The sequence below is a fragment of the Ipomoea nil genome, unplaced genomic scaffold, assembly GCF_001879475.1.
Source record: "Ipomoea nil cultivar Tokyo-kokei standard unplaced genomic scaffold, Asagao_1.1 scaffold2845, whole genome shotgun sequence".
NCBI classification, from domain to species: Eukaryota; Viridiplantae; Streptophyta; class Magnoliopsida; order Solanales; family Convolvulaceae; genus Ipomoea; species Ipomoea nil.
Window position 1 is genome coordinate 4,426,516 of NW_017619273.1, and position 25,682 is coordinate 4,452,197.

Below are 25,682 nucleotides of genomic sequence, written 5' to 3' on the forward strand. Positions count from 1 at the left end.
ACGGTTTGGGATGTTTGTCTTCCGAGACTAAGGAGGCTACTAGCGACTGCTACTGCCGCCATGCAAGCTTGGCACCATGCATGCCCAGTCACCGGCCCTCAACCACTTGCCGAGCCACCCGACACTGCTGGCACATCACTGCCGCCCGAGGCCCATCCGAGGCCTTATCAATGATTACCCGTCCTCATTGATTACCAAACCTCCTTCCTCCTCCTCTGTTAAAGCTAGGGAGGCGCAAGTAGATGCTAAGTTGTGTGAGGTGGATGCTGCCATATCTTCTGAGCACCACAAAAAGAATCAAGCTATCACTGAGAGCATGAAAACTTGCTACAAGGGTAAAGAAGATACTACTTAAACTCTCAAATTTTACTCCGAACTTTTATTTCTTCATTCAAATTTTTGATATAGAGATTTTTCTTAGAACCTATTTGAAAATAAATTTTCATTGCTTGCCACATCAGGGAGTAAAACTGAGGGTGTAAAAGTTGGGAGTATATTTAGTAAAATGTGTACACAATACACTCATTTAAGAGTGCGTTTGAAAATATGAAAAATAACTTCTGAAAAATATTTTCAGAATTTTGAGTTTGGATGGAGTAGGAAAATCCAGCCAACAGAAAACATTTTCCATTGACTAGGAAAATGTAGGCATTTTTGCAAAAAATAACTTACGCCAAAATTTGACATAAATCATTTTCCTCCAACACTCAAAACATAGTTGCCTTCCCTGCCGTCGTTGCCTTCCATTCCTTAGTTTCGATCTATTCTTATATTTTTTAGAATGCAACCAAACACCAAAAAAAATATTAGAAAAATATTTTTTTTAAAATGAGTCATTTTTTAAAAACCATTTTCCAACTTTGTTAGTAGATAGATTATTAGAGACAACACACTTAACACCATATGAAGAGTAATATAAATTTAAAAAAAAAAAAAAAAAAAAAAAAAACCTCGAGAAGTTGTAAATAGAGTTAATACCCAAAATAGTCCCTCGACTATGTCGTAATTACCAATTTGGTCCTCGACTATCATTCTTACCCAATTAAGTCCTCAACTATACAATTTTTACCTAATTTAGTCCTTTGTCAATTTGACTGTTTGTTGACTGTCAAAAGTGGAAATCAAGTTGTAATTTTACAAGTTTTCTCCTTCCTCATCATTTAGCGGCGCCAAACCATGTAGCAATAAGCTCCGGTTGGGTTCTAAACCTGTCAGTATCGAAGTAGTGGTTATGCATCGGATAGCCCATGAATTTGATTTCCAACGATTTTTTGACGATCGAAATCTGATCGGAGTGTATTGCTGCATGGTTTGGCGCTGCTAAATGGAGAGGAAGGAGAAATCTTGTAAAATTATAATTTTATCCCGACTTTTGACAGTCAACAAACAGTCAAATTAATACAGAGGACTAAATTGGGTAAGAATTGTATAGTTGAGGACTAAATTGGGTAAGAATTGTATAGTTGAGGACTTAATTGAGTAAAAGTTACATAGTTGAGGACTTAATTGGGTAAGAATAGTAGTTGAGGACCAAATTGGTAATTATGGCATAGTCGAGGGATCATTTTGGGTATTAACTCTTGTAAATAGTTTGGTTGTCAGCATCTCAACAAATCCCTGGAGGTGACTTGGTTCGCTGCTCGCCACATAATGATTTCCTCACTTCTCCACACTTTCGTTTCCGCAGAATTGGTGTCAATTCCAAATTTTAAGCAATCAATCAAGAAACCCCAGCCCAGCCATGGATGCGCTGAAAGCTTCCACCTTTCAGCCGTTTCACTTCGCCACCGTGAACTCCCCCACCCTCCCACCCATTCAATTCCCCAAACCCAATTCCCCTTTCCCCTCAAAGCCTCTCCCCGCCTCTCCTCTCCGGACAACTCACTCCAAGGCCGCAAGATTCAAGATTTTCACCGCCGTTTCCCCGGATGTCTCGACGGAGTCAGAAACGGAGGGCGCATCCCCGGAAGAGAGATTCGACTGGTATGCGCAGTGGTACCCGGTGATGCCCTTGTGCGATCTTGACAAGAGGAGGCCGCACGGAAAGAGGATTCTGGGGATTGATGTGGTGGTGTGGTGGGATAGGAATGAAGGGGAGTGGAAAGTTATGGATGATGCTTGCCCTCATCGGCTGGCTCCTTTGTCTGATGGGAGGATTGATCAGTGGGGCAGGTTGCAGTGTGTGTATCATGGGTGGTGTTTCAGTGGCTCTGGTGATTGCAAGTTCATCCCTCAAGCCCCCAGAGATGGCCCTCCGGTGAACAAATCTTCCCTTTGCCTACAATCAAAATATATATATCCAATTTAGTTTTTGACTATAGTGTCCTCTCTACTCAAATTAAATCTTTGACAGTTAGAATCAATTACTAAATCGAGAAAAGTAATTAACTTCAGTTGAGCACTAAATTAGGCACGGTTGCAAAAATTTCGCCTAAGCTAGGCATCGACGCCTGATGCCGACTAGGCCTCCTAAGCATCGTTTAGGCTGCAGGTCGATTAGCTATTGTTTTTTTTTTTATTATTTTTTTTTATTTTTAAATAGGTTATTTCATTCAAAATCACATTCCTTCTTAATGAAACAACCCTAAATTGTTTATATTTTTTAGGTTAATATTTAATATTTTAATATTTTAATATTAACTAGTAGAGTATTAAATACTTTATAATTATCAAATTCTAAAAAATTAAAAAAATTTAAACAAATTTAATAATAAAATAAAATAAAATAAATACACTGGCACCTAGGTGCTCTAGGCGCTAGGCTCCCTCCGGGCGCCCGATGAGCGCCTAGTGATTTTTTCAATCATGAAATTAGATAAGACTACTATAGTTGAAGACTAACTTGGGTTAGATAAAACTACTATAGTTGAAGACTAACTTGGGTAAAACTACAAAAGTCGAGGACTAAATTGGGTATTAATAGAGGACTTAATTAGGTAAAACACTCAAAGTCAAGGACCTAATTAAGCACAAAAAGACGTTTAGGACTAAATCTAGAAAAACTCAATGTAGTCGCAGACTAAATTGGGTATTAACTCATTTTTCTTTCAAATTGCACTACCACTAGCCTATAGTTGTTTAAAGCATTTAGAGAATACTAATGTTTCTTGATATGAGTTGAAGTAACATTTTGCCAAAATGTATGTGCAGATTCATACATCCAAAAGGGCATGTGTAGCTGTTTACCCAAGTTGTGTCCAAAATGACATTCTTTGGTTTTGGCCAAACTCAGACCCTTTGTATAAAGACATATTTATGAAGAAAAAGCCAGTTTATGTCCCTGAACTTGATGATCCTTCATTTACTAAATCAATGATAGCTAGAGATATACCATATGGGTAAGCAGATACAGTTCATGCCACCAAATTACAAAAGTTCCTTAAATTCTTTTTCAGTTTTCATTGGAAGCTAAAGGAATATCTTTCAGGTATGAAATTCTGATCGAAAACCTTATGGACCCTGCGCATGTTCATTATGCACATCACGGCATAATGAGACTTCCACCAACCCCAGAAAGATAAGACACTTATACATATACTCATATGCAGTAGTACCCTCTTCGTTGTCTATATATGAGCTTACGTGGCTGACAGCCATATTTCTGCACTTTAAAGGCCGACCGAGAAGGAGGCAAGCCACTCGAAATGAGTCTCGTGCAACTAGACGTAAATGGATTCTTGGGAAAGCAGGTTTTTGGGCGTAATATTTTTGCCGCACCTTGTGTGTACTATGGGTATTACACTCCCGGGGCAAGTACAACCAGCCAATCTACTTCGTCACCAAAGGCTACAGAGGTATATACTTTTATTATACTGATGACAATTGAAGCATGTGCTCCATCTCAACTAAAAGCCTAAGCTGATAGTTGGATTGCACATTAATGGTTATATGCTCAACAATGACAATATGCAATTATTTCTTTAATTCATTATTGATTTTATTCTCTAGTTTTTATTTCTTTTGGCACTTAATATTTATATATCCAATCATGCAGGAAAAACCCTCAAATGCAAAAGTGAAACGAGCTTTTTTAGTTTTCTATTGCATCCCTGTTAGCCCGGGTAACAGCAGATTAATATTTGCCTCACCAAGAAACTTTGCTGTCTGGATTGACAAAGTAGTGCCACGCTGGATATTTCATATCGGGCAGAACCTAATTTTGGACTCAGATTTATATCTTCTTCATGTCGAGGTAAGCCTTTTGATTTCTTCGCTATTACTTTTCGTGTAAAAATGTGTAGACAAATGCATTTTGTGTTATCGTCTGAAACTCCCCTCCCTCGTTTCTTAGGAACATAAGCTAAAGGAAATCGGGCCTTATAATTGGCATAAATCTTGTTATGTGCCAACAAAGGCCGATACACTTGTGGTTGCTTTTCGAAGGTGGTTAAATAAGTATGGAGGTGGACAAGTTGATTGGAGAGGAAAGTTTAGCGGAGCCCTCCCACAAACGCCTCCTAGAGAACAGTTGATGGACCGGTAAGCCCACAGCTCCAAACGAGATCCTTCCTTTCTTCGTTTTCTTTACTCTCATCTTATCGATCTGAAATATTACCCCCTCACGTGTGGAACCCATGACCTTTTGGTCTGGTTCTGATACCAAATTGAATCATGTGCTCCATCTCAACTAAAAGCCTAAATTGATAGTTGGATTGCACATTAATGGCTATATGCTCAACACTTTCGTGTCTTGCTCGTTGATGTTTATTGTTTCTAAAAACAAGTGATCTTGTCGCTAAAACAAAATGCTAGTATAAATGATGGTGGCGGGAATTGTGTTGCCAGGTACTGGAGCCATACGGTGAAATGCTCGAGCTGCAGTGCAGCGTATAAAAGTTTGAGCGTGCTTGAGGTCGCGTTGCAGGTGATTTCCATCGCTTCGATTGGAATCGTCGCTGCAGCTAAACAGGGTTTGATGTCGGTCGCCACAAGAAATGCTTTGATTGCCATGGCGGTGCTGTGCTTTCTGGCTTCGAGGTGGTTATCTCACTTCACTTACAAAACTTTTCGCTTTCATGACTACGATCATGCTTTTCGCTGAAACTCGTGCATCGTGGGGAGTTTGTGTGGTGCAACATGTAATCAATCAAACTCTATGGCATAATGCATTTGTTGTTAAAATGTGTTTTCTTGATAATTCTTGTTTTGATTTGCATTAAGGCATGACTTCAATGAGAATTTAGAGGCATTGAAGAGTAATTCTTGCCTGCAATGCTTCTTATAGTTTGGTATAAACTATATGAGATAAAGCATATTGATAAGTTTCAGTTCGAGCCAAAAGAAGGCATAAGAAGATTAGAATTGACAAGTTAAATTTATTACAAAATGAAAATTATATGATTAATTTAGTGAATGAGAAGTTTCACTTAAGATTTGCTTGTAATAGTGGGGAGTTTGATTTAATTTGGTGTTGAATTTTGAAGTTAAATTGATTTGATTTGCCTTCTCATAGATTTGGTGGTGGATTTATGAGTTTAGGATATAATCGGACAAAGTGGATGACCTAGCTATCAAAAATAAAAAATAATAATAAAATGGAAACGAAGAATAGGGCTAACAACCTCCTAAAAATGTCAAAGAATATTTTTGTCTCCTTGGATTGAAAACTAAATAATTGGACTAATTACATGTAAGCAAAGTTATAGAGACATGAATTTTTTGACTTAATTATTAAAATGGTTCTCGACTATAGTTGTTTTTTTTTTTTTTTTTAATTTCGTTCTAAATGATTAGGATGACGTAATGCAATTAATGATGTCGGTCACTTTTTTTCCGACGAGAAGGCATCCATTGATTGGAAAGGAAGAGTGACCGCAACTTGTTATTAGAATGACGAAATTTACAACGTCAATTATAACTTAGGGACGAAAAATGAACATAATCAACAATTATGGACGAATTCTACAATTATTTCATAACTTGGACGAAAAGTGTAACTTTCGAGTTCATTTAATATATAAATAATAGATTACTAAAAAAAAACAATAGAAAGGGGGACAAAAGTGTAATTTATCCATATTATAATAATATATACCTATATATTTACTAAAAATGGGGGGTGGGGTGGGGGGTGGGGGGTCAGGGCTCCCCTTGGAGTAGGGGTGGCTCCGCCCCTGATTGCAAGCTTGCCTAGCGGATGAGCATTGCAATTGAAATTATGGAGCCTTGAGGCTCCTTTTATAGGATCCTCAAGGCTCCATTCCTTACTTCTCCAACCTATGTGGGGTAAGTGAGAAAATAAATATAAATATAAATATGTATTTGTATAATAATAATAATAATAATAATAATAATAATAATAATATATTTTTTTTGAAAGTTACTGGCTCTATTACATTGTAGTATCTGTTCATATACTTTCTCAACCTACTGAAACATAAAGAACCAATAACGCCTCCATTGAGACTTGAACTCATAATCTTCCAAATGGAAGTCCAACCCAGGTAATATTATTATTATTATTATTATTATTATTATTATTATTATTGTTGTTGTTGTTGTTGTTGTTGTTGTTGTTGTTATTCTTTTTCTCACACATATGCATATACATGTATATAAATATAAATAAATAAATAAATAAATATATATATATATATATATATATATATATATATATATATATATATATATATATAACATTTAGTATATCATAATCATATTCATTATTATTATTATTATTATTATTATTATTATTATTTTGTATAAGGGTATTTATGTATTTAAAACATATTCTATTTCTATTCCTTTAACCACTCAAACACTGGAATACAATTACTAAAGTCTATTCCTTCATCCAACCAAACAACAGAATACAAATTCTTATTATATTCCTTACTTATTCCATTCCATGTGGAATAGCATTCATATTCCCTCCAAATTCATTCCGTGAACCAAACGTGTTGTAAGTGCACAAATCACGCACCTTAAGCACACAAACAAGCACCTTAAGACACAAATCACGCACCTTAAGCACACAAATAAAGCATCTTAAGAACAGAAATCACGCACCTAAGGTTTTAAAATGGCACACCTTAGGTTTCACACAACTGACGTACCTTAAGCAGCATACAAATTAAATCACGCACCTTAAGAAGGAAAAACAACGCACCTTAAGAAGGAAAATCACGCACCTTAGCAACCGCACCTAAGAAGGTCAACCGCAAGGAACTCATTAATATTATATATATATATATATATATATATATATATATATATATATATATATATATATATATATATATATATATATATATAGTGAAAGGTTCCAGTGCGGTTGAGTGCTTCTCGTGCGGTTGTGCGGTTGATTAATGTGCGTGAGTTTTGTACTTAATGTGCGTGAGTCTTGTGCTTAATGTGCATGAGATTTGTACTTAATATGCGTGAGTGTGTAATGTTAATGTGCGTGAGTGTGTAATGTTAATGTGCGTGCGTTTTGTACTTAAGGTGTGTGAGTATTGTTCTTAAGGTGCGTGAGTGTGTACTTAATGTGAATTGTTGTGTGAGTTGTTGAAAATTTAAAGTGCATGAGTTTTATGCTTAATGTGCGTGAGTGTGTACTTAATGTGAATTGTTGTGTGAGTTGTTGTTGAAAATTTAAAGTGCATGAGTTTTATGCTTAATGTGCGTGAGTGTGTACTTAATGTGAGTTGTTTTTTAATTTAAAACTTAAGGTGCGTGTGTTTTTGTGAATCAGATTAATGCTTAACGTACGGTCACCACCGAGTAGTTGACAATTGCAATTTGATTTGCACCTCATTTGCACAAAAAAAAGTCTCTATACTATACAATTTAACATATATTTAAAAGGATCTTGTATATATAGTGGGCAAACTCACTTCCCAAACCAATGTGGGACAAGTGCTTTTACAAAAGTCTTTTCACCTTCATTTTCTAACTCAAATGAGTTTATTTGAGAATTAATTTCTCATTCACCCATTATCCGTTTTGAGCGTACAATATATCAATTTCTTCGTCTCACTATGAAGAACCCGAATTCAATCTAACCCAAGCCATGTTAATAGTGAACCCCACATATTTGTACAATAAAATATTCACTTTTTATATCACTTTATGCTAAAATTCCAACATTTATGTTCAAACATTTCAGAATGAGAAGATTATGCTCAAAAGCCAACGGTTCGTCATCCAATATCCACTTCATGTCAATCACATGGAAGAATTGAAAGAGAAAAAGATTAGGGCCGACTTCTCTAATGCACATTCCTTTTCCGGGGCGCCAAACTGCAGAATGTCTTTCACGATATTAAATTTTATTGGTTTCTCTATTGCAAGCTTACCATCCATAACATGTTTGAACTCTTTTCTCGTAACGACGAGACCGTCCTCATTGATTACCAAACCTCCTTCCTCCTCCTCTATTAAAGTTAGGGAGGCGCAAGTAGATGTTAAGTTGTGTGAGATGGATGCTGCGCAAATTATGCCCTGGAAATGTGTTCATTGTGAATGATGAACACAAGTCCAAAAGACGTTGTTTTTACGTGGAAAAAAAAATAGTTAATGTGCTGTTAACGGCGCGCGTTTGATCAAATTATGAATTTTCTGTTATGAGATTATGAATGTAATGTAAATTCATAATCTCATAGCAGAAAATTCATAATCGCATAAATGAAAATTCATAATTTCATAACAGAAAATTTATAATCTCATAACTGAAAATTCATAATCTCATAACTGAAAATTCATAATCTCATGGTTCCAAAGTGAATGTGTAGGCATGGTTCCAAAGTGAATGTGCAGCCATGGATTCATAATTTATGAATGTCCGTGATTTCGGACGGGAATGTGTAGGCATGGTTCCAAAGTGAATGTGCAGGCATGAATTCATAATTTATGAATGTCCGAAATCATTGCTCACCTCAAATTAAAGTGAAACCATAAAATGTAAAAATGAAGAAGAAAAGTCACGCAATTAATTAAGAGAAAAAAAAAAAAAGATAACGGTATACTAATACCGTTGGAACCGTGTTCACCATGAATGGTGAACACGGTTCCATGGCATAACGATTGGTGGATGCTGCCATATCTTTTGAGCACCACAAAAAGAATCAAGCTACCACTGAGAGCACGAAAACTTGTCACAAGGGCAGAGAAGATACTACTTGAACTTGTAGGAACCGTTGGTAGAAAAACAAATAATAATCAAATAAAAATGACTATTATTTTCTGGAAAGAAGGGAAGAAAAGATGAAGAAATTTGGCTTGTGTTTGGTGTTGGGTTTTTGCAAGAGTCAAGTGAGCACTCTTTCCTTAAAACCTTATTTGCCACCTCCCGTAGATGCTAGGAGCGTTGTGGCCTAAGCTTTCCAGGATAAAACTTGCTAGTGATTCAATGTTTGAGCACTCAAACAAGGAATCCGGCGAGCAAGACAGGCTATGAACACAGTATGGCTAAGAAGGAGTAGAAGCAGAGATTTTTGAAGCTAAAAAGTATACTTTCGTGTTGTGTGATTCTGTGTGTAAAACTCTACTGCCCAACTCCTCTTTATATAGGGGTGAAGGATTTAATAGCTTTTAATTAGGCACTTAAGGGCACCCCTCCACCTTCCTGTAACAGCACCATTATCATGGCCTTCAATTCAAAATAAAAAAATTGGAATTAATTCAAAAATTAATTCCGTAACAGACTAACAGTAGAATTGAAGAGCCAACGGTCACAAAACTGCACAGGTTCGTGTAGGCTGAAACTCCCAGTTTCGACCCCAGGCCGAAACTGGAAGTTTCGGCCATGGGTCCCAAATCTCGGCCTAGACCATGGTTTCGGCTCAAGGCCGAAACTGCCTGTTCGGCCACTGGCCGAAACTGCACACTAGTTTTGGCCAAGGCCGAGATCACGTGTGGTTTCGGCCTTAGGCCCCAGGTCGAGACCACGAGACCACAACATATCATCAGTGACGTGTTGGAAAAATGATACCGAATCTTGGCATAACTTATGCCCGCAAGGCCAATTTCCGGACGACATTCGTGCCCGCAGGTGCCGGCGCACACGAGATCGGGCTTGAATCAAGCCTTTTTCTACGACGCACGTGTCTAGACTTACCATTATACATATGACTCTGTACTCTCCCAATTGTGGCTTGACTATCACAATGCACACATATTGGAGGTACCGGTCTTTCCCAATTAGGAATATCCTCTATAAAATGGCGTAGCCATTCAACCTCTTCACAACCTTTGTCCAAGGCTATCAGCTCAGATTCCATCGTGGATCTAGCTATCACAGTTTGCTTAGAAGATTTCCATGCAACGGCTGCACCGGCTAGTGTAAACTCATAGCCCCTCGTGGACTTAGAGTCCTTAATATCATATATCCAATTCGCGTCGCTATACCCTTCAAGTACAGCGGGATATCTCCCGTAGTGCAGTCCAAGATCACGAGTATACCTCAAGTATCTCATAACCTTTACTATTGCCTTCCAGTGCATAGCACCGGGGTTACTTGTATATTTACTGAGTTTACTAACCGCATAGGCAATATCCGGCCTAGTACAGCTCATAAGATACATCAAACTACCAATGACCTGAGCATATTCCACTTGTGAAATACCTTCTCCGTGGTTCTTGGTTAGATGAATATTTGTATCAAATGGTGTCCTAGCCACTTGACTATCATCCTTGTTAAATTTCTCAAGGATTTTGTCAATATAATGTGATTGGCTCAACACGAGACCATCAGGTCTTCTAATGATTCTAATCCCGAGGATTAAATCAGCCAAACCCATATCCTTCATGTCAAATCTCGCATTTAACATGTTTTTAGTAGACTTGATCATCCGATCATTACTACCAACGATGAGAATATCATCGACATATAAACAAAGGATGACGTAGCCGTTTATCGTTTCCTTAACGTAGACACATTTGTCACTTTCGTTTATTTTAAACCCGTTAGTTAACATCGCATGGTCAAACTTCTCATGCCACTGCTTAGGCGCTTGTTTCAAACCATAGAGCGATTTAACCAACTTACACACTTTCCTTTCTTGGCCCGGAACCACGAACCCTTCGGGTTGTTCCATATAGATTTCCTCATCTAATTCGCCGTTTAGGAAAGCGGTTTTCACATCCATTTGATGAACTTCCAAGTTCCGCAGCGCGGCTATGGCAAGTATCATCCTTATGGAGTTTATTCTCGTCACGGGAGAATACGTGTCGAAGTAATCGAGGCCCTCGCGTTGCCTGTAACCCTTGATTACAAGCCTAGCCTTATACTTCTCGATGGAACCGTCCGGTTTCATCTTCCTTTTAAAGACCCACTTGGATCCTAAGGGTTTACTACCCGGAGGAAGATCAACGAGTTCCCAAGTGTGATTCTGTAGGATAGAATCCACTTCACATTTTATAGCCTCTTTCCACATTGGTCCTTCCGTAGAAGTCACAGCTTCTACATACGTTCGAGGCTCGTTCTCTATCAAACAAGATAGAAAATCGGGTTCATTTTCTAATAAACAAGTTAGAGTACCCGAATCGTACTCTAACAAGTAAGTTAGAAAATCATGACCGAATGATTTTCCAACTCTCGCCCGCTTACTGCGTCTCGGCTCGAGCTCGGGTTCTCTCTCGGATTCCCCACTATCATTATCCATAGTTTCGTCAAACGTTCGTTTTGACGTACTTGGTCCCTCGTTGGACCTACAAGGAAATATATTTTCAAAGAAATATGCATTCCTTGATTCTATTATCGTGTTCTCGTGTACATCCGGATTATGGGACTCGTGTACTAAGAATCGATAAGCACTACTATTATGTGCATAGCCAATAAAGATACAGTCCACCGTCTTAGGACCTATCTTTACTTTCTTAGGTGTTGGCACCAAAACTTTGGCAAGACACCCCCACACTTTCAGGTACTGGTAGGAAGGTTTCCTACCGTTCCACAGCTCATAAGGAGTCTTATCGAGCTTCTTTCGGGGTACCTTATTCAAAAGGTAATTACTTGTCAAAATCGTCTCACCCCACGCATCTTGAGGTAGGCCCGAAATTATAAGCATCGCATTCATCATATCTTTCAATGTACGATTCTTTCGTTCGGCAACACCGTTCGATTGAGGTGAATAAGGTGCCGTACGTTCGTGTATTATGCCTACACTTGCACAGAAGTCACCAATCGGTGCTTCGTACTCACCACCTCTATCGCTTCTAACCTTCTTAATTCTCCGATTAAGTTGGTTTTCCACTTCATTCTTATAAAGAATGAATTTATCAACGGCTTCATCTTTGCTCTTAAGCAAATACACATAGCAGTATCGTGTGCTATCGTCGATAAATGTGATAAAATACTTATTACCACCTCTCGTTTGTATCGATCTAAAATCGCACAAATCACTATGGATTAATTCTAGTGGTTCAGTTTCCCTTTCAACCGATTTGAAAGGTACTTTCGTTAGTTTTGCCTCAACACAAATTTCAAACTTGTTATTTGTGTCAATATTAAAGTTAGGAATATGGTCCATGCTAATTAATCTACGCATAGAATTAAAATTAACATGGCCTAGTCTACCATGCCATAAATTGGAAGACTCAAGCAAGTAAACAGAATTAACTTTGCTTTTATTGATAACAGGAATTACACTGAGCTTAAAAAGCCCATCAGTTACATATCCTTTACCGACAAACATCCCTAACTTGGACAAAACTACTTTGTCTGACTCAAACATCATGCGAAAGCCATGCTTGTTCAACAGAGAGCCAGACACAAGATTCTTCCTCAGCTCAGGAACATACAGCACGTTGTTCAACGTCAGTTCCTTCCCGGAAGTCATCTTCAGAACCACCTTGCCCATGCCTTCCACAGTAGACTGAGCAGAGTTTCCCATCCACACCTTTTCACCCTCAACGGTCTCAAAGGTGTTGAACATCTCTCGGTTGCAACACAAGTGCCTGGTTGCACCGGTATCAATGAACCATTCACGAGGGTTTGAGCCCACGAGGTTCACCTCGGTCACCATAGCCGAAAGGCTAATCTCGACCTCCTTCTGACTGCTATCTCCAACAACATTGGCTTCAGAACTCTTGTTCTTCTTCCTTGGAGCCTTGCATTCAGATGCTCTGTGGCCATGCTTGCCACAATTGTAGCATTCACCAGGAAACTTGTTCTTGGTAACGCCACCTTTTAGACCTAGCTTTCGCTTATCCTTCTTGTTCCTCTTGGAGCTCTTACCGTGCTCCACCACGTTGGCCTTAGCGCCAACAACGATAGGAACTTTCCTATCATTCGTCCTGTTCCCCTCCTCAATCATGAGTCGCTGGATCAGGTCTTCCAGGTTCATTTCCTTTCGCTTATGCTTAAGGTAGTTCTTGAAGTCCTTCCAACCTGGAAGCAACAAATGGATCACAGATCCCACTTGGAAGGCTTCACTTAGCACCATGCCCTCGTCACGGATCTCATCGAAGATTAGTTGCAAATCTTCTACCTGACTTAGCACGGTCTTTGAATCAACCATTTTGAAGTCGAGGAATCGGCCAACCACAAATTTCTTTGAGCCGGCATCCTCACTTCGGTATTTATGATCCAAAGCTTCCCACAACGCTTTTGATGTGCTTATCTTTCGATATACATCGTATAGCGTGTCACACAATCCATTCAGGATGTAGTTTCGGCAAAGGAAGTCCGAATCCTTCCAATAGTCAACTGCCATCACTGATTGTGCATCTTGTTCCTTCAATTCGGGAACCTTCTCGGACAAGAACCTTGTCAAGCCGAGAGTTGCTAGATAGAACAACATTTTCTGTTGCCACCTCTTGAAGTTCGAACCAACACCGGTGAACTTCTCCGACTTTTCAGCCGAACCACTCGGTACCGAAGGTACCCGAGACATGGGAATATATCCCTCAGTGCTCCCACCATCTTGTGAACCAACGTTCACTAGTGTAGCTTGGGAATTAGCAACATTGTTGTCGTTTCCTCCATTGTTGTTCTCAACAACATTTTCTTCCCCATTGTTAACAATTGGCAACTCCGGGTTCTCCATTTCTTCAAGGAAATTCGAGAAAACAACCAACGGGAAAACAAGAAATAAGGTTTTAAGATTGTAGGAACCGTTGGTAGAAAAACAAATAATAATCAAATACAAATGACTATTAATTTTCTGGAACGAAGGGAAGAAAAGATGAAGAAATTTGGCTTGTGTTTGGTGTTGGGTTTTTGCAAGAGTCAAGTGAGCACTCTTTCCTTAAAACCTTATTTGCTACCTCCTGTAGATGCTAGGAGCGTTGTGGCCTAGGCTTCCCAGGATAAAACTTGCTAGTGATTCATGTTTGAGCACTCAAACAAGGAATCCGGCGAGCAAGACAGGTTATGAACACAGTATGGCTAAAAAGGAGTAGAAGCAGAGATTTTTGAAGCTGAAAAGTATACTTTCGTGTTGTGTGATTCTGTGTGTAAAACTCTACTGCCCAACTCCTCTTTATATAGGGGTGAAGGATTTAATAGCTTTTAATTAGGCACTTAAGGGCACCCCTCCACCTTCCTGTAACAGCACCATTATCATGGCCTTCAATTCAAAATAAAAAAAAATTGGAATTAATTCAAAAATTAATTCCGTAACAGACTAACAGTAGAATTGAAGAGCCAACGGTCACAAAACTGCACAGGTTCGTGTAGGCCGAAACTCCCAGTTTCGACCACAGGCCGAAACTGGAAGTTTCGGCCATGGGTCCCAAATCTCGGCCTAGACCATGGTTTCGGCTCAAGGCCGAAACTGCCACACTAGTTTCGGCCAAGGCCGAGATCACGTGTGGTTTTGGCCTTAGGCCCCAGGTCGAGACCACGAGACCACAACATATCATCAGTGGCGTGTTGGAAAAATGATACCGAATCTTGGCATAACTTATGCCCGCAAGGCGGGCCAATTTTCGGACGACATTCGTGCCCGCAGGTGCCGGCGCACACGAACTTGAATCAAGCCTTTTTCAATCTCTGCTAGTTGGAATTTGATTTGCACAACCCCCCTCCCCCCCGCGAGAGAAAGGCTCTATGCTATACAATTCTACAAGCTTCAAAAGAGCTCTTGTATATAAGGAGGGAAAATCTTCATTCCAAAGCAATGTGGGACAAAAGCTCACTTTTTCCCTTCATTTTCCAACTCAAATGGGTCTATTTTGAGAATCAATATCTCATTCACCCATTATCCGTTTTGAGCGTACAATATATCAATCTCTTCGTCTCACTACGAAGTATCCGAATCCACTTTGACCCGACCCAAATCGGAAGTGGACCCCACTGATAATTGTACCACAAAATAGCCACTTGACATGCCATTTTAAGCTATTTTTTCCAACAGAACTCTCAAATTTTACTTCAAATTTTTACTTCCTTACTTAAATTTTTGATATAGACATTTTTCTTAGAATTTACAAAATGAAGATAAATTCTCATTGCTTGCCACATCATGGAGTAAAACTGATGAGGGAGTAAAAATAAAGAGTATATTTAGTAAAACTTGTACACAATACACTCACTTAAACGCAAATGGAAACATAAGACAACAAGGACAATTTTGTGAAACATAGAACTGTCCACGTGTTAGCTAGGGAGTCTCCTTTTTTTTTTTTTTTTTTGTCTAGTTATAGGAATTTGTTTAATCACCCCTTCTTTTCTTTGTAATGTTTTGGCTATTAATCATTGTTAAATGAATTTGTTCACCCAAATTCAGTTTTTTTTTTTTTTTTGATAAACAAATTCAGTTAGAAGATAGGTAAGAGCATCACCATCAAAGTATATTTAGGAGAGAATAGTACAATATCTTATGACTTGCAAGAGAGAGATGGTAAGAAAGAGAAAAATGAGACCCTCCTGCAAGGGTGGAGAGAATAGCAGAAAGTGGGATCCATGTCTCCATTTGTTCCACTTCCGCACGCTGTGCGTGAGGGCCAAAAAAGCACCCAGCGGACGCGTGCACTGCATGTAGGCACGCCTAACCGTCATTAAAGTATTACTGTTTTTATTTTAAATTTTTTTTTTCTCTCGGCTCCAATCTTCTTTTTCCTAATCACTCTTACATTTTCTTTTAATATTCCTAACCGATAATGTTGCTCGGGACAACACACTTAACACCATATGAAGAGTAATATAAAATATAAAATTAAAAAAATGAAAACTACAGAAGTAGTAATTAGTTTGGTTGTCAGCATCTCAACTAATCCCGCTGCTCGCCACATAATGATTTCTTCACTTCTCCACACTTTCGTTTCCGAGAGAGATTCCAAATTTTGAGCAATCAATCAAGAAACCCCAGCCCAGCCATGGATGCGCTGAAAGCTTCCACCTTTCAGGCGTTTCACTTCGCCGTGAACTCCCCCACCCTCCCACCCATTCAATTCCCCAAACCCAATTCCCCATTCCCCTCAAAGCCTCTCCCCGTCTCTCCTCTCCGAACAACTCACTCCAAGACCACAAAATTCAAGATTTTCACCGCCGTTTCCCCGGATGTCTCGACGGAGTCAGAAACGGAGGGCGCATCCCCGGAAGAGAGATTCGACTGGTATGCGCAGTGGTACCCGGTGATGCCCTTGTGCGATCTTGACAAGAGGAGGCCGCACGGAAAGAGGATTCTGGGGATTGATGTGGTGGTGTGGTGGGATAGGAATGAAGGGGAGTGGAAAGTTATGGATGATGCTTGCCCTCATCGGCTGGCTCCTTTGTCTGATGGGAGGATTGATCAGTGGGGCAGGTTGCAGTGTGTGTATCATGGGTGGTGTTTCAGTGGCTCTGGTGATTGCAAGTTCATCCCTCAAGCCCCCAGAGATGGCCCTCCGGTGAACAAATCTTCCCTTTGCCTACAATCAAAATATATATATCCAATTTAGTTTTTGACTATAGTGTCCTCTCTACTCAAATTAAATCTTTGACAGTTAGAATCAATTACTAAATCGAGAAAAGTAATTAACTTCAGTTGAGCACTAAATTAGGCACGGTTGCAAAAATTTCGCCTAAGCTAGGCATCGACGCCTGATGCCGACTAGGCCTCCTAAGCATCGTTTAGGCTGCAGGTCGATTAGCTATTGTTTTTTTTTTTATTATTTTTTTTTATTTTTAAATAGGTTATTTCATTCAAAATCACATTCCTTCTTAATGAAACAACCCTAAATTGTTTATATTTTTTAGGTTAATATTTAATATTTTAATATTTTAATATTAACTAGTAGAGTATTAAATACTTTATAATTATCAAATTCTAAAAAATTAAAAAAATTTAAACAAATTTAATAATAAAATAAAATAAAATAAATACACTGGCACCTAGGTGCTCTAGGCGCTAGGCTCCCTCCGGGCGCCCGATGAGCGCCTAGTGATTTTTTCAATCATGAAATTAGATAAGACTACTATAGTTGAAGACTAACTTGGGTTAGATAAAACTACTATAGTTGAAGACTAACTTGGGTAAAACTACAAAAGTCGAGGACTAAATTGGGTATTAATAGAGGACTTAATTAGGTAAAACACTCAAAGTCAAGGACCTAATTAAGCACAAAAAGACGTTTAGGACTAAATCTAGAAAAACTCAATGTAGTCGCAGACTAAATTGGGTATTAACTCATTTTTCTTTCAAATTGCACTACCACTAGCCTATAGTTGTTTAAAGCATTTAGAGAATACTAATGTTTCTTGATATGAGTTGAAGTAACATTTTGCCAAAATGTATGTGCAGATTCATACATCCAAAAGGGCATGTGTAGCTGTTTACCCAAGTTGTGTCCAAAATGACATTCTTTGGTTTTGGCCAAACTCAGACCCTTTGTATAAAGACATATTTATGAAGAAAAAGCCAGTTTATGTCCCTGAACTTGATGATCCTTCATTTACTAAATCAATGATAGCTAGAGATATACCATATGGGTAAGCAGATACAGTTCATGCCACCAAATTACAAAAGTTCCTTAAATTCTTTTTCAGTTTTCATTGGAAGCTAAAGGAATATCTTTCAGGTATGAAATTCTGATCGAAAACCTTATGGACCCTGCGCATGTTCATTATGCACATCACGGCATAATGAGACTTCCACCAACCCCAGAAAGATAAGACACTTATACATATACTCATATGCAGTAGTACCCTCTTCGTTGTCTATATATGAGCTTACGTGGCTGACAGCCATATTTCTGCACTTTAAAGGCCGACCGAGAAGGAGGCAAGCCACTCGAAATGAGTCTCGTGCAACTAGACGTAAATGGATTCTTGGGAAAGCAGGTTTTTGGGCGTAATATTTTTGCCGCACCTTGTGTGTACTACACTCCCTGGGCAAGTACAACCAGCCAATCTACTTCGTCACCAAAGGCTACAGAGGTATATACTTTTATTATAGTGATGAGTGATAACTGTAACTGATGACAATTGAAGCATGTGTTCTATCTCAACTAAAAGCCTAAGCTGATAGTTATATGCTCAACAATGACAATATGCAATGATTTCTTTAATTCATTATTGATTTTATTCTCTAGTTTTTATTTCTTTTAGCGCTTAATATTTATATATCCAATCATGCAGGAAAAACCCTCAAATGCAAAAGTGAAACGAGCTTTTTTAGTTTTCTATTGCATCCCTGTTAGCCCGGGTAACAGCAGATTGATATTTGCCACACCAAGAAACTTTGCTGTCTGGATTGACAAAGTAGTGCCACGCTGGATGTTTCATTTCGAGCAGAACCTAATTTTGGACTCAGATTTATATCTTCTTCATGTGGAGGTAAGCCTTTTGATTTCTTTGCTATTATTTTTCGTGTAAAAATGTGTAGACAAATGCATTTTGTGTTATCGTCTGAACTCTGAAACTCCCCTCCCTCGTTTCTTAGGAACATAAGCTAAAGGAAATCGGGCCTTATAATTGGCATAAATCTTGTTATGTGCCAACAAAGGCCGATACAGATGTGGTTGCTTTTCGAAGGTGGTTAAATAAGTATGGAGGTGGACAAGTTGATTGGAGAGGAAAGTTTAGCGGAGCCCTCCCGCAAACGCCTCCTAGAGAACAGTTGATGGACCGGTAAGCCCACAGCTCCAAACGAGATCCTTCCTATCTTCGTTTTCTTTACTCTCATCTTATCGATCTGAAATATTAAAATGGTACAAAATAACTTCTTTCGTGTCTTGCCCATTGATGTTTATTGTTTCTAAAAACAAGTGATCTTGTCGCTAAAACAAAATGCTAGTATAAATGATGGTGGCGGGAATCGTGTTGCCAGGTACTGGAGCCATACGGTGAAATGCTCGAGCTGCAGTGCAGCGTATAAAAGTTTGAGCGTGCTTGAGGTCGCGTTGCAGGTGATTTCCATCGCTTCGATTGGAATCGTCGCTGCAGCTAAACAGGGTTTGATGTCGGTCGCCACAAGAAATGCTTTGATTGCCATGGCGGTGCTGTGCTTTCTGGCTTCGAGGTGGTTATCTCACTTCACTTACAAAACTTTTCGCTTTCATGACTACGATCATGCTTTTCGCTGAAACTCGTGCATCGTGGGGAGTTTGTGTGGTGCAACATGTAATCAATCAAACTCTATGGCATAATGCATTTGTTGTTAAAATGTATTAAAGGGTTTTCTTGATAATTCTTGTTTTGATTTGCATTAAGGCATGACTTCAATGAGAATTTAGAGGCATTGAAGAGTAATTGTGGCTTGCAATGCTTTTTATAGTTTGGTATAAACTATATGAGATAAAGCCATGGTGAAGGGTGTAACTAAATGATACCTTAGTGGTATTGATAAGTTTCAGTTCGAGCCAAAAGAAGGCATAAGAAGATTAGAATTGACAAGTTAAATTTATTACAAAATGAAAATTATATGGTTAATTTAGTGAATGAGAAGTCTCACTTAAGATTTGCTTATAATAGTGGGGAGTTTGATTTAATTTGGTGTTGAATTTTGAATTAGATTGATTTGATTTGCCTTCTTATGAATTTGGTGGTGAATTTATGAGTTTAGGATACAGTCGGACAAAGTTGAAGACCTAGCTATCAAAAATCAAAAATAATAATAAAATGGAAAAGAAGAAGAGGGCTAACAACCTCCTAAAAATGTCAAAGAAAATTTTTGTCTCCTTGGATTGAAAACTGAATAATTGGACTAATTACATGTAAGCAAAGTTATAGAGAAATGAATTCTTTTGACTTAATTTTCAAAATGATTCTCGACTATGGTTGTTTTTTTCAATTTCGTCCTAAACGATTTGGGTGACCTAATATAATTAATGGTCGTCGGTCACTTTTTTTACCGACGAGAAGGCGGCCATTGATTGGAAAAAATAAAAAAGGAGCAAAATAGCATTAATTGATTGCTTTTCGGATCCGTTATAAGGTGACCCCGTAGGAGTATTTATACATGGAGTGAGATCCTCTATAAGCTAAGAAAAATGGAAAATAACTAAAATATGCTTTAGAAACTACCAAATCTGGCATATTAATTGCCTAAAATGAGAAAAGGAAACTTCTTGTTGCGGAAGGAAAGAATCTCTGCGAAATACACCATTAACGGTCTCTGGAATGCGTACTCGGTTGGGGACACTCCAACTACCCAGCATGGTCGTAGTTAGGGACCCGGTGGGAACGAGGGGACACACCGACTACAGAGCCCGGTCGCCCATCCAAGTTAACTAGGAACCCAATCGGGGACACACCGACTATGAATCCTGGTCGCCCGGGTGCTCATGCCATTGCTGCAAGTGGGGAAGGCCCTTTCCCTTGAACTACTAAGTGCTTTGAGCAGTCGAAACTGACTACCCTCGATGTTGTTCCCGCTTGGGCGCCCAACTAGGGGTATCTATCATCTTTAAACCAGCATTTCTCCGGTGAAAGATTTAGACCAGTCTTCTTCACTCTTTCCTACTTTGGCGATTTCAAGCGAAAAGGCATCCGGTCTCCTGCTGCTGAGTAGTTGGCGAAAAGGTAGAAACTCAAGATTTGGGAGAACTATATCGAGGGAGAGGAAGTTTCCACTGGTTATCATATTATTATTATTTTTTTAAATTTTGTTATTTAAAATTATTAAAATAAAATAAAAATAATTTTTAGTATGATAACGTCTACGTCAGTAAACTAACAGGTAAAAAGTCATTTCGATTTAATTGTATCATTTTGCATTGTATCCAATTGTATTTTTTTTTTTTTTTTGAATTCAATGACCTAATTACATTTTGGTGTATATTTCAGTGACTTATTTGACCATTATTTCTAAAAAAAAATTATATAATTAATAATTAACAAATTATTTTTATAAAATATATGCATGTCCATATGTGTCTTTTGACATATTAACTACTAATTATAAAAAGCTAATTTTATCAAACACTAACTATGAACCGCTAATATAATTTGTTAACCGATATCCGTTAACCAATCTGCTAATTACTAACCACTAACCACCAATTGTGAAACAAGACCATCGTCTGTTCATATCAAAGACACAAGTTTGATTCGGATAATAATTAAATTGTTCAATTCTTATAAAAAAAAAATTATGTATTTAGAATTAAAAACGAAACTAATGTAAAGTGAGGTATATTGCACCACAGTCCACAGAGACTGGTACTAGATTTCTGCCAATATCACTGTATTCCACTCTCTTCTTCAAACTGGTTTCACTTGATTTTAGCTCTCTCTCTCTCTCTCTCTCCCTTCTTCAGACTTCAAAACCAATCTTTTCTTCATAATCCTGCACTTCTTCCTTAATATTTGAAATAAAATCCTTGAAATTTAGAGTTAATCCAGTATTCTCTACGCTCTCCTACACCTTAAGCTCCAAGATCCAATCTTTTCCTCAAACTTGAAGACAAACCTTGAAGTTTGAAGATAAATCAAGCTTCAAGATCCTTGCTCTTTCAGAGGTAAGTATGCCCTAGCCCCTAATCCCCAACTTTCTCCTACAATTTATTGTTCGTTTTCAGATTCAAAATCCATCCTCTCTATGAATTTGGGAAGTCCCTTGTGGATGATTCGATTCGTATTGTGTAGTTGGGATTAGGGTTCTCTACCAATGAAGCAATCGAGTTCAGCAACAGACCCATTTGGGCAAAACACAATAAAGCTCATAAGCAATGTGTGTTTCTCAGTTTTTGTTTTCTTTGTTCTTTTATTCACTGTAATTGCCATCACATACCAACCCCCCGATCCATGGGAGTCGTCGAGAGCTCTGGCTAAGGCCTTCACTGCAGTCGAGAAAGCCACATTTAAGACCGACACTTCCATCCTCAAAACCGGCGAGGACATTTCTCTCAGCTCCCCGGTTGAATCCCCTGCTTTCTCCTTTGTACCGATCACAGAGGATTCCATTGATAAATCCGAGGGAGAACTCCGGAATGTAACCCTAAAATCAGGCTGTGTGGACGGAGATTCGGTTAATTGCTCGGATCCTAGAGTCTTGATTGCAATCGAGAGGTTTAATTTGAAGACTTTTAAGTCGATTGCATTTCTGGATTATCAATCTCCTGTTAGTGGGTCGAAGCCGGATGAATGTGATGTGGCCTGGAGGTTTAGGAACAAGAGAGAGAAGTCTTGGAGGAAGTATAGAGATTTCAGGAGATTCAGAGTTGGATTTGGTAGTGACTGTAGTTATAAAGTCATTCATGCGGGGCGATGGCATTCGGGAGGGAATGCCCGTCGTCCAAGGATTGTTAATGGCACTCGAGGGTCTCGAGCTGGTCCAAGAGCAAGAATTGCTCCTCCGGTTAGGGACGAGGATATCAATGATACAATTCCAGTATTGGGATCAGATGCGGCTTTTAGGAATGGGAGGTACTTGTACTATTCTCGGGGCGGAGATTATTGTAAAGAAATGAATCATTTCACCTGGAGCTTCTTATGTGCGGTGGGTGAGGCTCAGTATCTGAATCGGACGTTCGTGATGGATTTGAGTATGTGTTTGGCATCCACTTATACTCAGAGCCACAAGGACGAGGAGGAGAAAGACTTCAGGTTCTACTTCGATTTTGAGCACTTGAAAGAGGCGGTACCGATTGTTGAAGAAGGAGATTTCGTTAAGGATTGGAGGAGATGGGATAAGACGCACAAGAAGAACAAAATCCCCGTAAGAAAGGTCAGAGATTATAAAGTCACGCCAATGCAACTCAGGAAAGACAAGAGCACGATTATCTGGAGGCAATTCGATGCTCCCGAGCCTGAAAACTATTGGTACAGAGTCTGCGAAGGCTCCTCAGCAAAGTACATCCAGAGGCCATGGCATGCTTTGTGGAAATCCAAACGACTAATGAATATAGTTTCTGCAATAAGTGGGGATATGGACTGGGACTTCGATGCTGCTCACGTGGTTCGAGGAGAGAAAGCGGAGAACAAGCAGTTATGGCCCCATCTCGATGCTGATACATCCCCAGATGCCCTTGTTGCGAAGATTCAAGGGATGATAAAACCCGGAAGGCGTCTTTATATAGCCACAAATGAACCATTTTACAATTATTTCGATAAACTGAGACCTCACTACAAAGTTCACTTGCTCGACGATTACAAGCATCTCTGGAGTAATGTTAGTGAATGGTACAACGAAACAACACTACTGAACGGTGGGCAGCCTGTTGATTTTGATGGATACATGAGGGTCGAAGTGGACACCGAGGTTCTTTACAGGTCCAAGATACGGGTAGAGACATTTTATAACTTGACCAACGATTGCAAAGATGGAGTTAACACATGCTAGCCAGGTTCGAGATACCTTTTTTCTGCACTTTACATGTGTGAATTCACATATCATTTTGCTCGCTTCTTACATTTAGTTTTGAAATGAAATTGTTGAAGGTTTTGCTGTGGTTTGTTCATTGATCGCATCGATACAGGCCCCCCCATGTACAATCACTTATATGTGCAATATTCAACTTTTAAATTGCTACCAGTATTGTCTTTCATCCACACATATTTATCATACTTTCTGATTCAATAATCTTTTTGGGATTTTTTAAAATTTGCACATTCCTGAAATGTTTGAAGCAGAATCAGTTTGACCTGAATATGCATACTAGTGCATTTTACTCATTTATGTCACTTGTGGATACAGATAAAAGATTATGGGGTGTGGTGTTTGGTAAATAGCTATTAGCTGATTGAGTTAGTGGGTTTGATTAGTAAAGTATTGGCTAATTGTAGAAAGATGCTTGGTAAATTAGTTATTAGCTGATTGGGTATAATTAAAAACTATTATCAATAATACCTGATACAATTATGTATGAATGCGCTATAATATCGGATATGATCTGCACTAGTACTAGCATGGTAGACTTTCTCTGTAGGTTTTTATATTTTATTCAATGTAAGAGTGATGTAGTATTAACCTTCAATATTTTGAGAGGTCCATTTGAGATCAGTTCCCACATTTCATCATTTAAAGTTGACAAGTGAACCTTTATACAAATTTTCCAATCATCAAAATTTTCAAGTGAAAAGAGCAATTTTTGGGCTAAAATTTCGTCATCTTCACATGAGATTTTTAGAAGAAATGATCCGACTACACACCAAAATGGAATATGCCTAGCAGTCAAGAGAAGTTGACTCGTTTAGATAACGACTCTGATACTACTTATTGAAAAACAAGATTTTTCTTTCTTCCAACTTAAAGACTTCTGATGGATTTCTCAATGAGTATTTAGTCTCTTTTATAGATGAAGATTTTTTATTGTTGTTTTGTATGCTTTCAAATTTCACTTGTATGTATTGCACTTGTGTTCACTTCTTGTTCTATATTTTGTAACTTCTTCAAATCTTCATCCTTATATAAGTATTTGAGAATTTGTCTGTTGGAAAAAGACAATGTCAAAATTCAATCTTTGTCGGTAGACCTTGTAGCCTTCCTTGTTTTTGATCAGTCCATATAAACTTCTTATAGACTTTTCTTTGCTTTGGTGTTGCGTGAGGAATATTTAATTTGCAGTAGGAGTATTTTCAATTGTATCCCAAATTGTTGTTTTAATCCTTAGCTGCTTAATTAATCCATGCAACCCTACCTCCTTACTTAAAATTGGGCTGTTTGAAAACCTTAGATTTTTCTATAATAAAGCTTGTTCTTGATCCTTAGCTCCTTCCATAATAACGCTTGTTCTTGAACCTTAGCTCTTTCCTTAAATTAATTTAACAGTTCAACCTCAACTGCTCATTGAAGATTAGTGTCTTATCCTTTGAGGTATATCAAAGATAAGGACTTTCTTGTAAAGTAACCTCATACACTGTAACTGCTCAGCCAGATAATTTCACATAGGTTGGTGAAGTTAAACGGCTAGTTTCCAAGGCTCTGTTGTAGTGTCTGCTCAATTAGACCTTCACTCAATATACTAACTGACACTAAAACGTAACCTATCTAATTTTGTCATAATAATTCAGCCAATTACAAGTTGGGATTTAATAACATTTAAACACTAACAGCATAGAACTTCAGCAGCTTCAATTAATCTCCTTGACGATCCTTAACTGTTCCCTTCAATTACTTTGTATGTAATTCTCGACTTCTTTTCATACTCTAACTTTTCATAACTTTATCTCCAAAATTGTGTTTGGTTTCTTGATTGTTAACCAATAGAATATGAGCAAGACATGATAAAAAATTACAAACAAATATGGGGTTTAATTTTTCATCCTAAATATGTTTTGGCACATCAACATCTAATTACATATATTGCTAACAAGCAGCCCTCTTTATGCTCCTCGACGCTCTCGCCCGTCTCGATTGACACCACTGCTTCCTCGT

General features: G+C 38.4%; 3 protein-coding genes across 5 annotated transcripts; all 3 read left to right on the plus strand.

The window, feature by feature from the left end:
* The first annotated feature begins 1,648 nt into the window (after positions 1-1,648).
* Positions 1,649-5,199, plus strand: LOC109160054 (protochlorophyllide-dependent translocon component 52, chloroplastic-like). The gene is made up of 7 exons (XM_019308167.1): positions 1,649-2,257; positions 3,151-3,338; positions 3,428-3,517; positions 3,608-3,794; positions 3,995-4,192; positions 4,292-4,479; positions 4,786-5,199. The coding sequence occupies exons 1-7, from the start codon at positions 1,742-1,744 to the stop codon at positions 5,039-5,041; spliced, it is 1,623 nt and encodes a 540-aa protein (XP_019163712.1). The 5' UTR covers positions 1,649-1,741; the 3' UTR covers positions 5,042-5,199.
* LOC109160055 (protochlorophyllide-dependent translocon component 52, chloroplastic-like) lies at positions 1,670-25,009 on the plus strand. 3 transcript variants are annotated; one of them, XM_019308169.1, is made up of 8 exons: positions 1,670-1,698; positions 16,218-16,773; positions 17,667-17,854; positions 17,944-18,033; positions 18,124-18,301; positions 18,503-18,700; positions 18,807-18,994; positions 19,194-19,721. In XM_019308169.1, the coding sequence occupies exons 2-8, from the start codon at positions 16,261-16,263 to the stop codon at positions 19,447-19,449; spliced, it is 1,611 nt and encodes a 536-aa protein (XP_019163714.1). In that variant the 5' UTR covers positions 1,670-1,698; positions 16,218-16,260; the 3' UTR covers positions 19,450-19,721. The 3 variants fall into 3 exon arrangements, with proteins under 3 accessions (XP_019163714.1, XP_019163715.1, XP_019163713.1); XM_019308170.1 differs by lacking the exon at positions 1,670-1,698 and adding an exon at positions 24,999-25,009 and having other exon boundaries at positions 16,177-16,773; positions 19,194-19,461; XM_019308168.1 differs by lacking the exon at positions 1,670-1,698 and having other exon boundaries at positions 16,177-16,773.
* Positions 21,541-23,840, plus strand: LOC109160053. Its single transcript, XM_019308166.1, has one exon. It carries the CDS (start codon positions 21,975-21,977, stop codon positions 23,646-23,648), a length of 1,674 nt encoding a protein of 557 aa, XP_019163711.1. The 5' UTR covers positions 21,541-21,974; the 3' UTR covers positions 23,649-23,840.
* Positions 25,010-25,682: the final 673 nt, after the last annotated feature.

Coding starts and splice junctions, on each gene's coding strand:
- LOC109160054 (XM_019308167.1), top strand. CDS start 1,742: ATGGATGCGCTGAAAGCTTCCACCTTTCAGCCGTTTCACTTCGCCACC. Junction 3,518..3,607: donor CTTCCACCAACCCCAGAAAG/ATAAGACACTTA, acceptor ATATTTCTGCAC/TTTAAAGGCCGACCGAGAAG. Junction 3,795..3,994: donor CGTCACCAAAGGCTACAGAG/GTATATACTTTT, acceptor CCAATCATGCAG/GAAAAACCCTCAAATGCAAA.
- LOC109160055 (XM_019308169.1), top strand. CDS start 16,261: ATGGATGCGCTGAAAGCTTCCACCTTTCAGGCGTTTCACTTCGCCGTG. Junction 17,855..17,943: donor GCTAGAGATATACCATATGG/GTAAGCAGATAC, acceptor AATATCTTTCAG/GTATGAAATTCTGATCGAAA. Junction 18,034..18,123: donor CTTCCACCAACCCCAGAAAG/ATAAGACACTTA, acceptor ATATTTCTGCAC/TTTAAAGGCCGACCGAGAAG.
- LOC109160053 (XM_019308166.1), top strand. CDS start 21,975: ATGAAGCAATCGAGTTCAGCAACAGACCCATTTGGGCAAAACACAATA.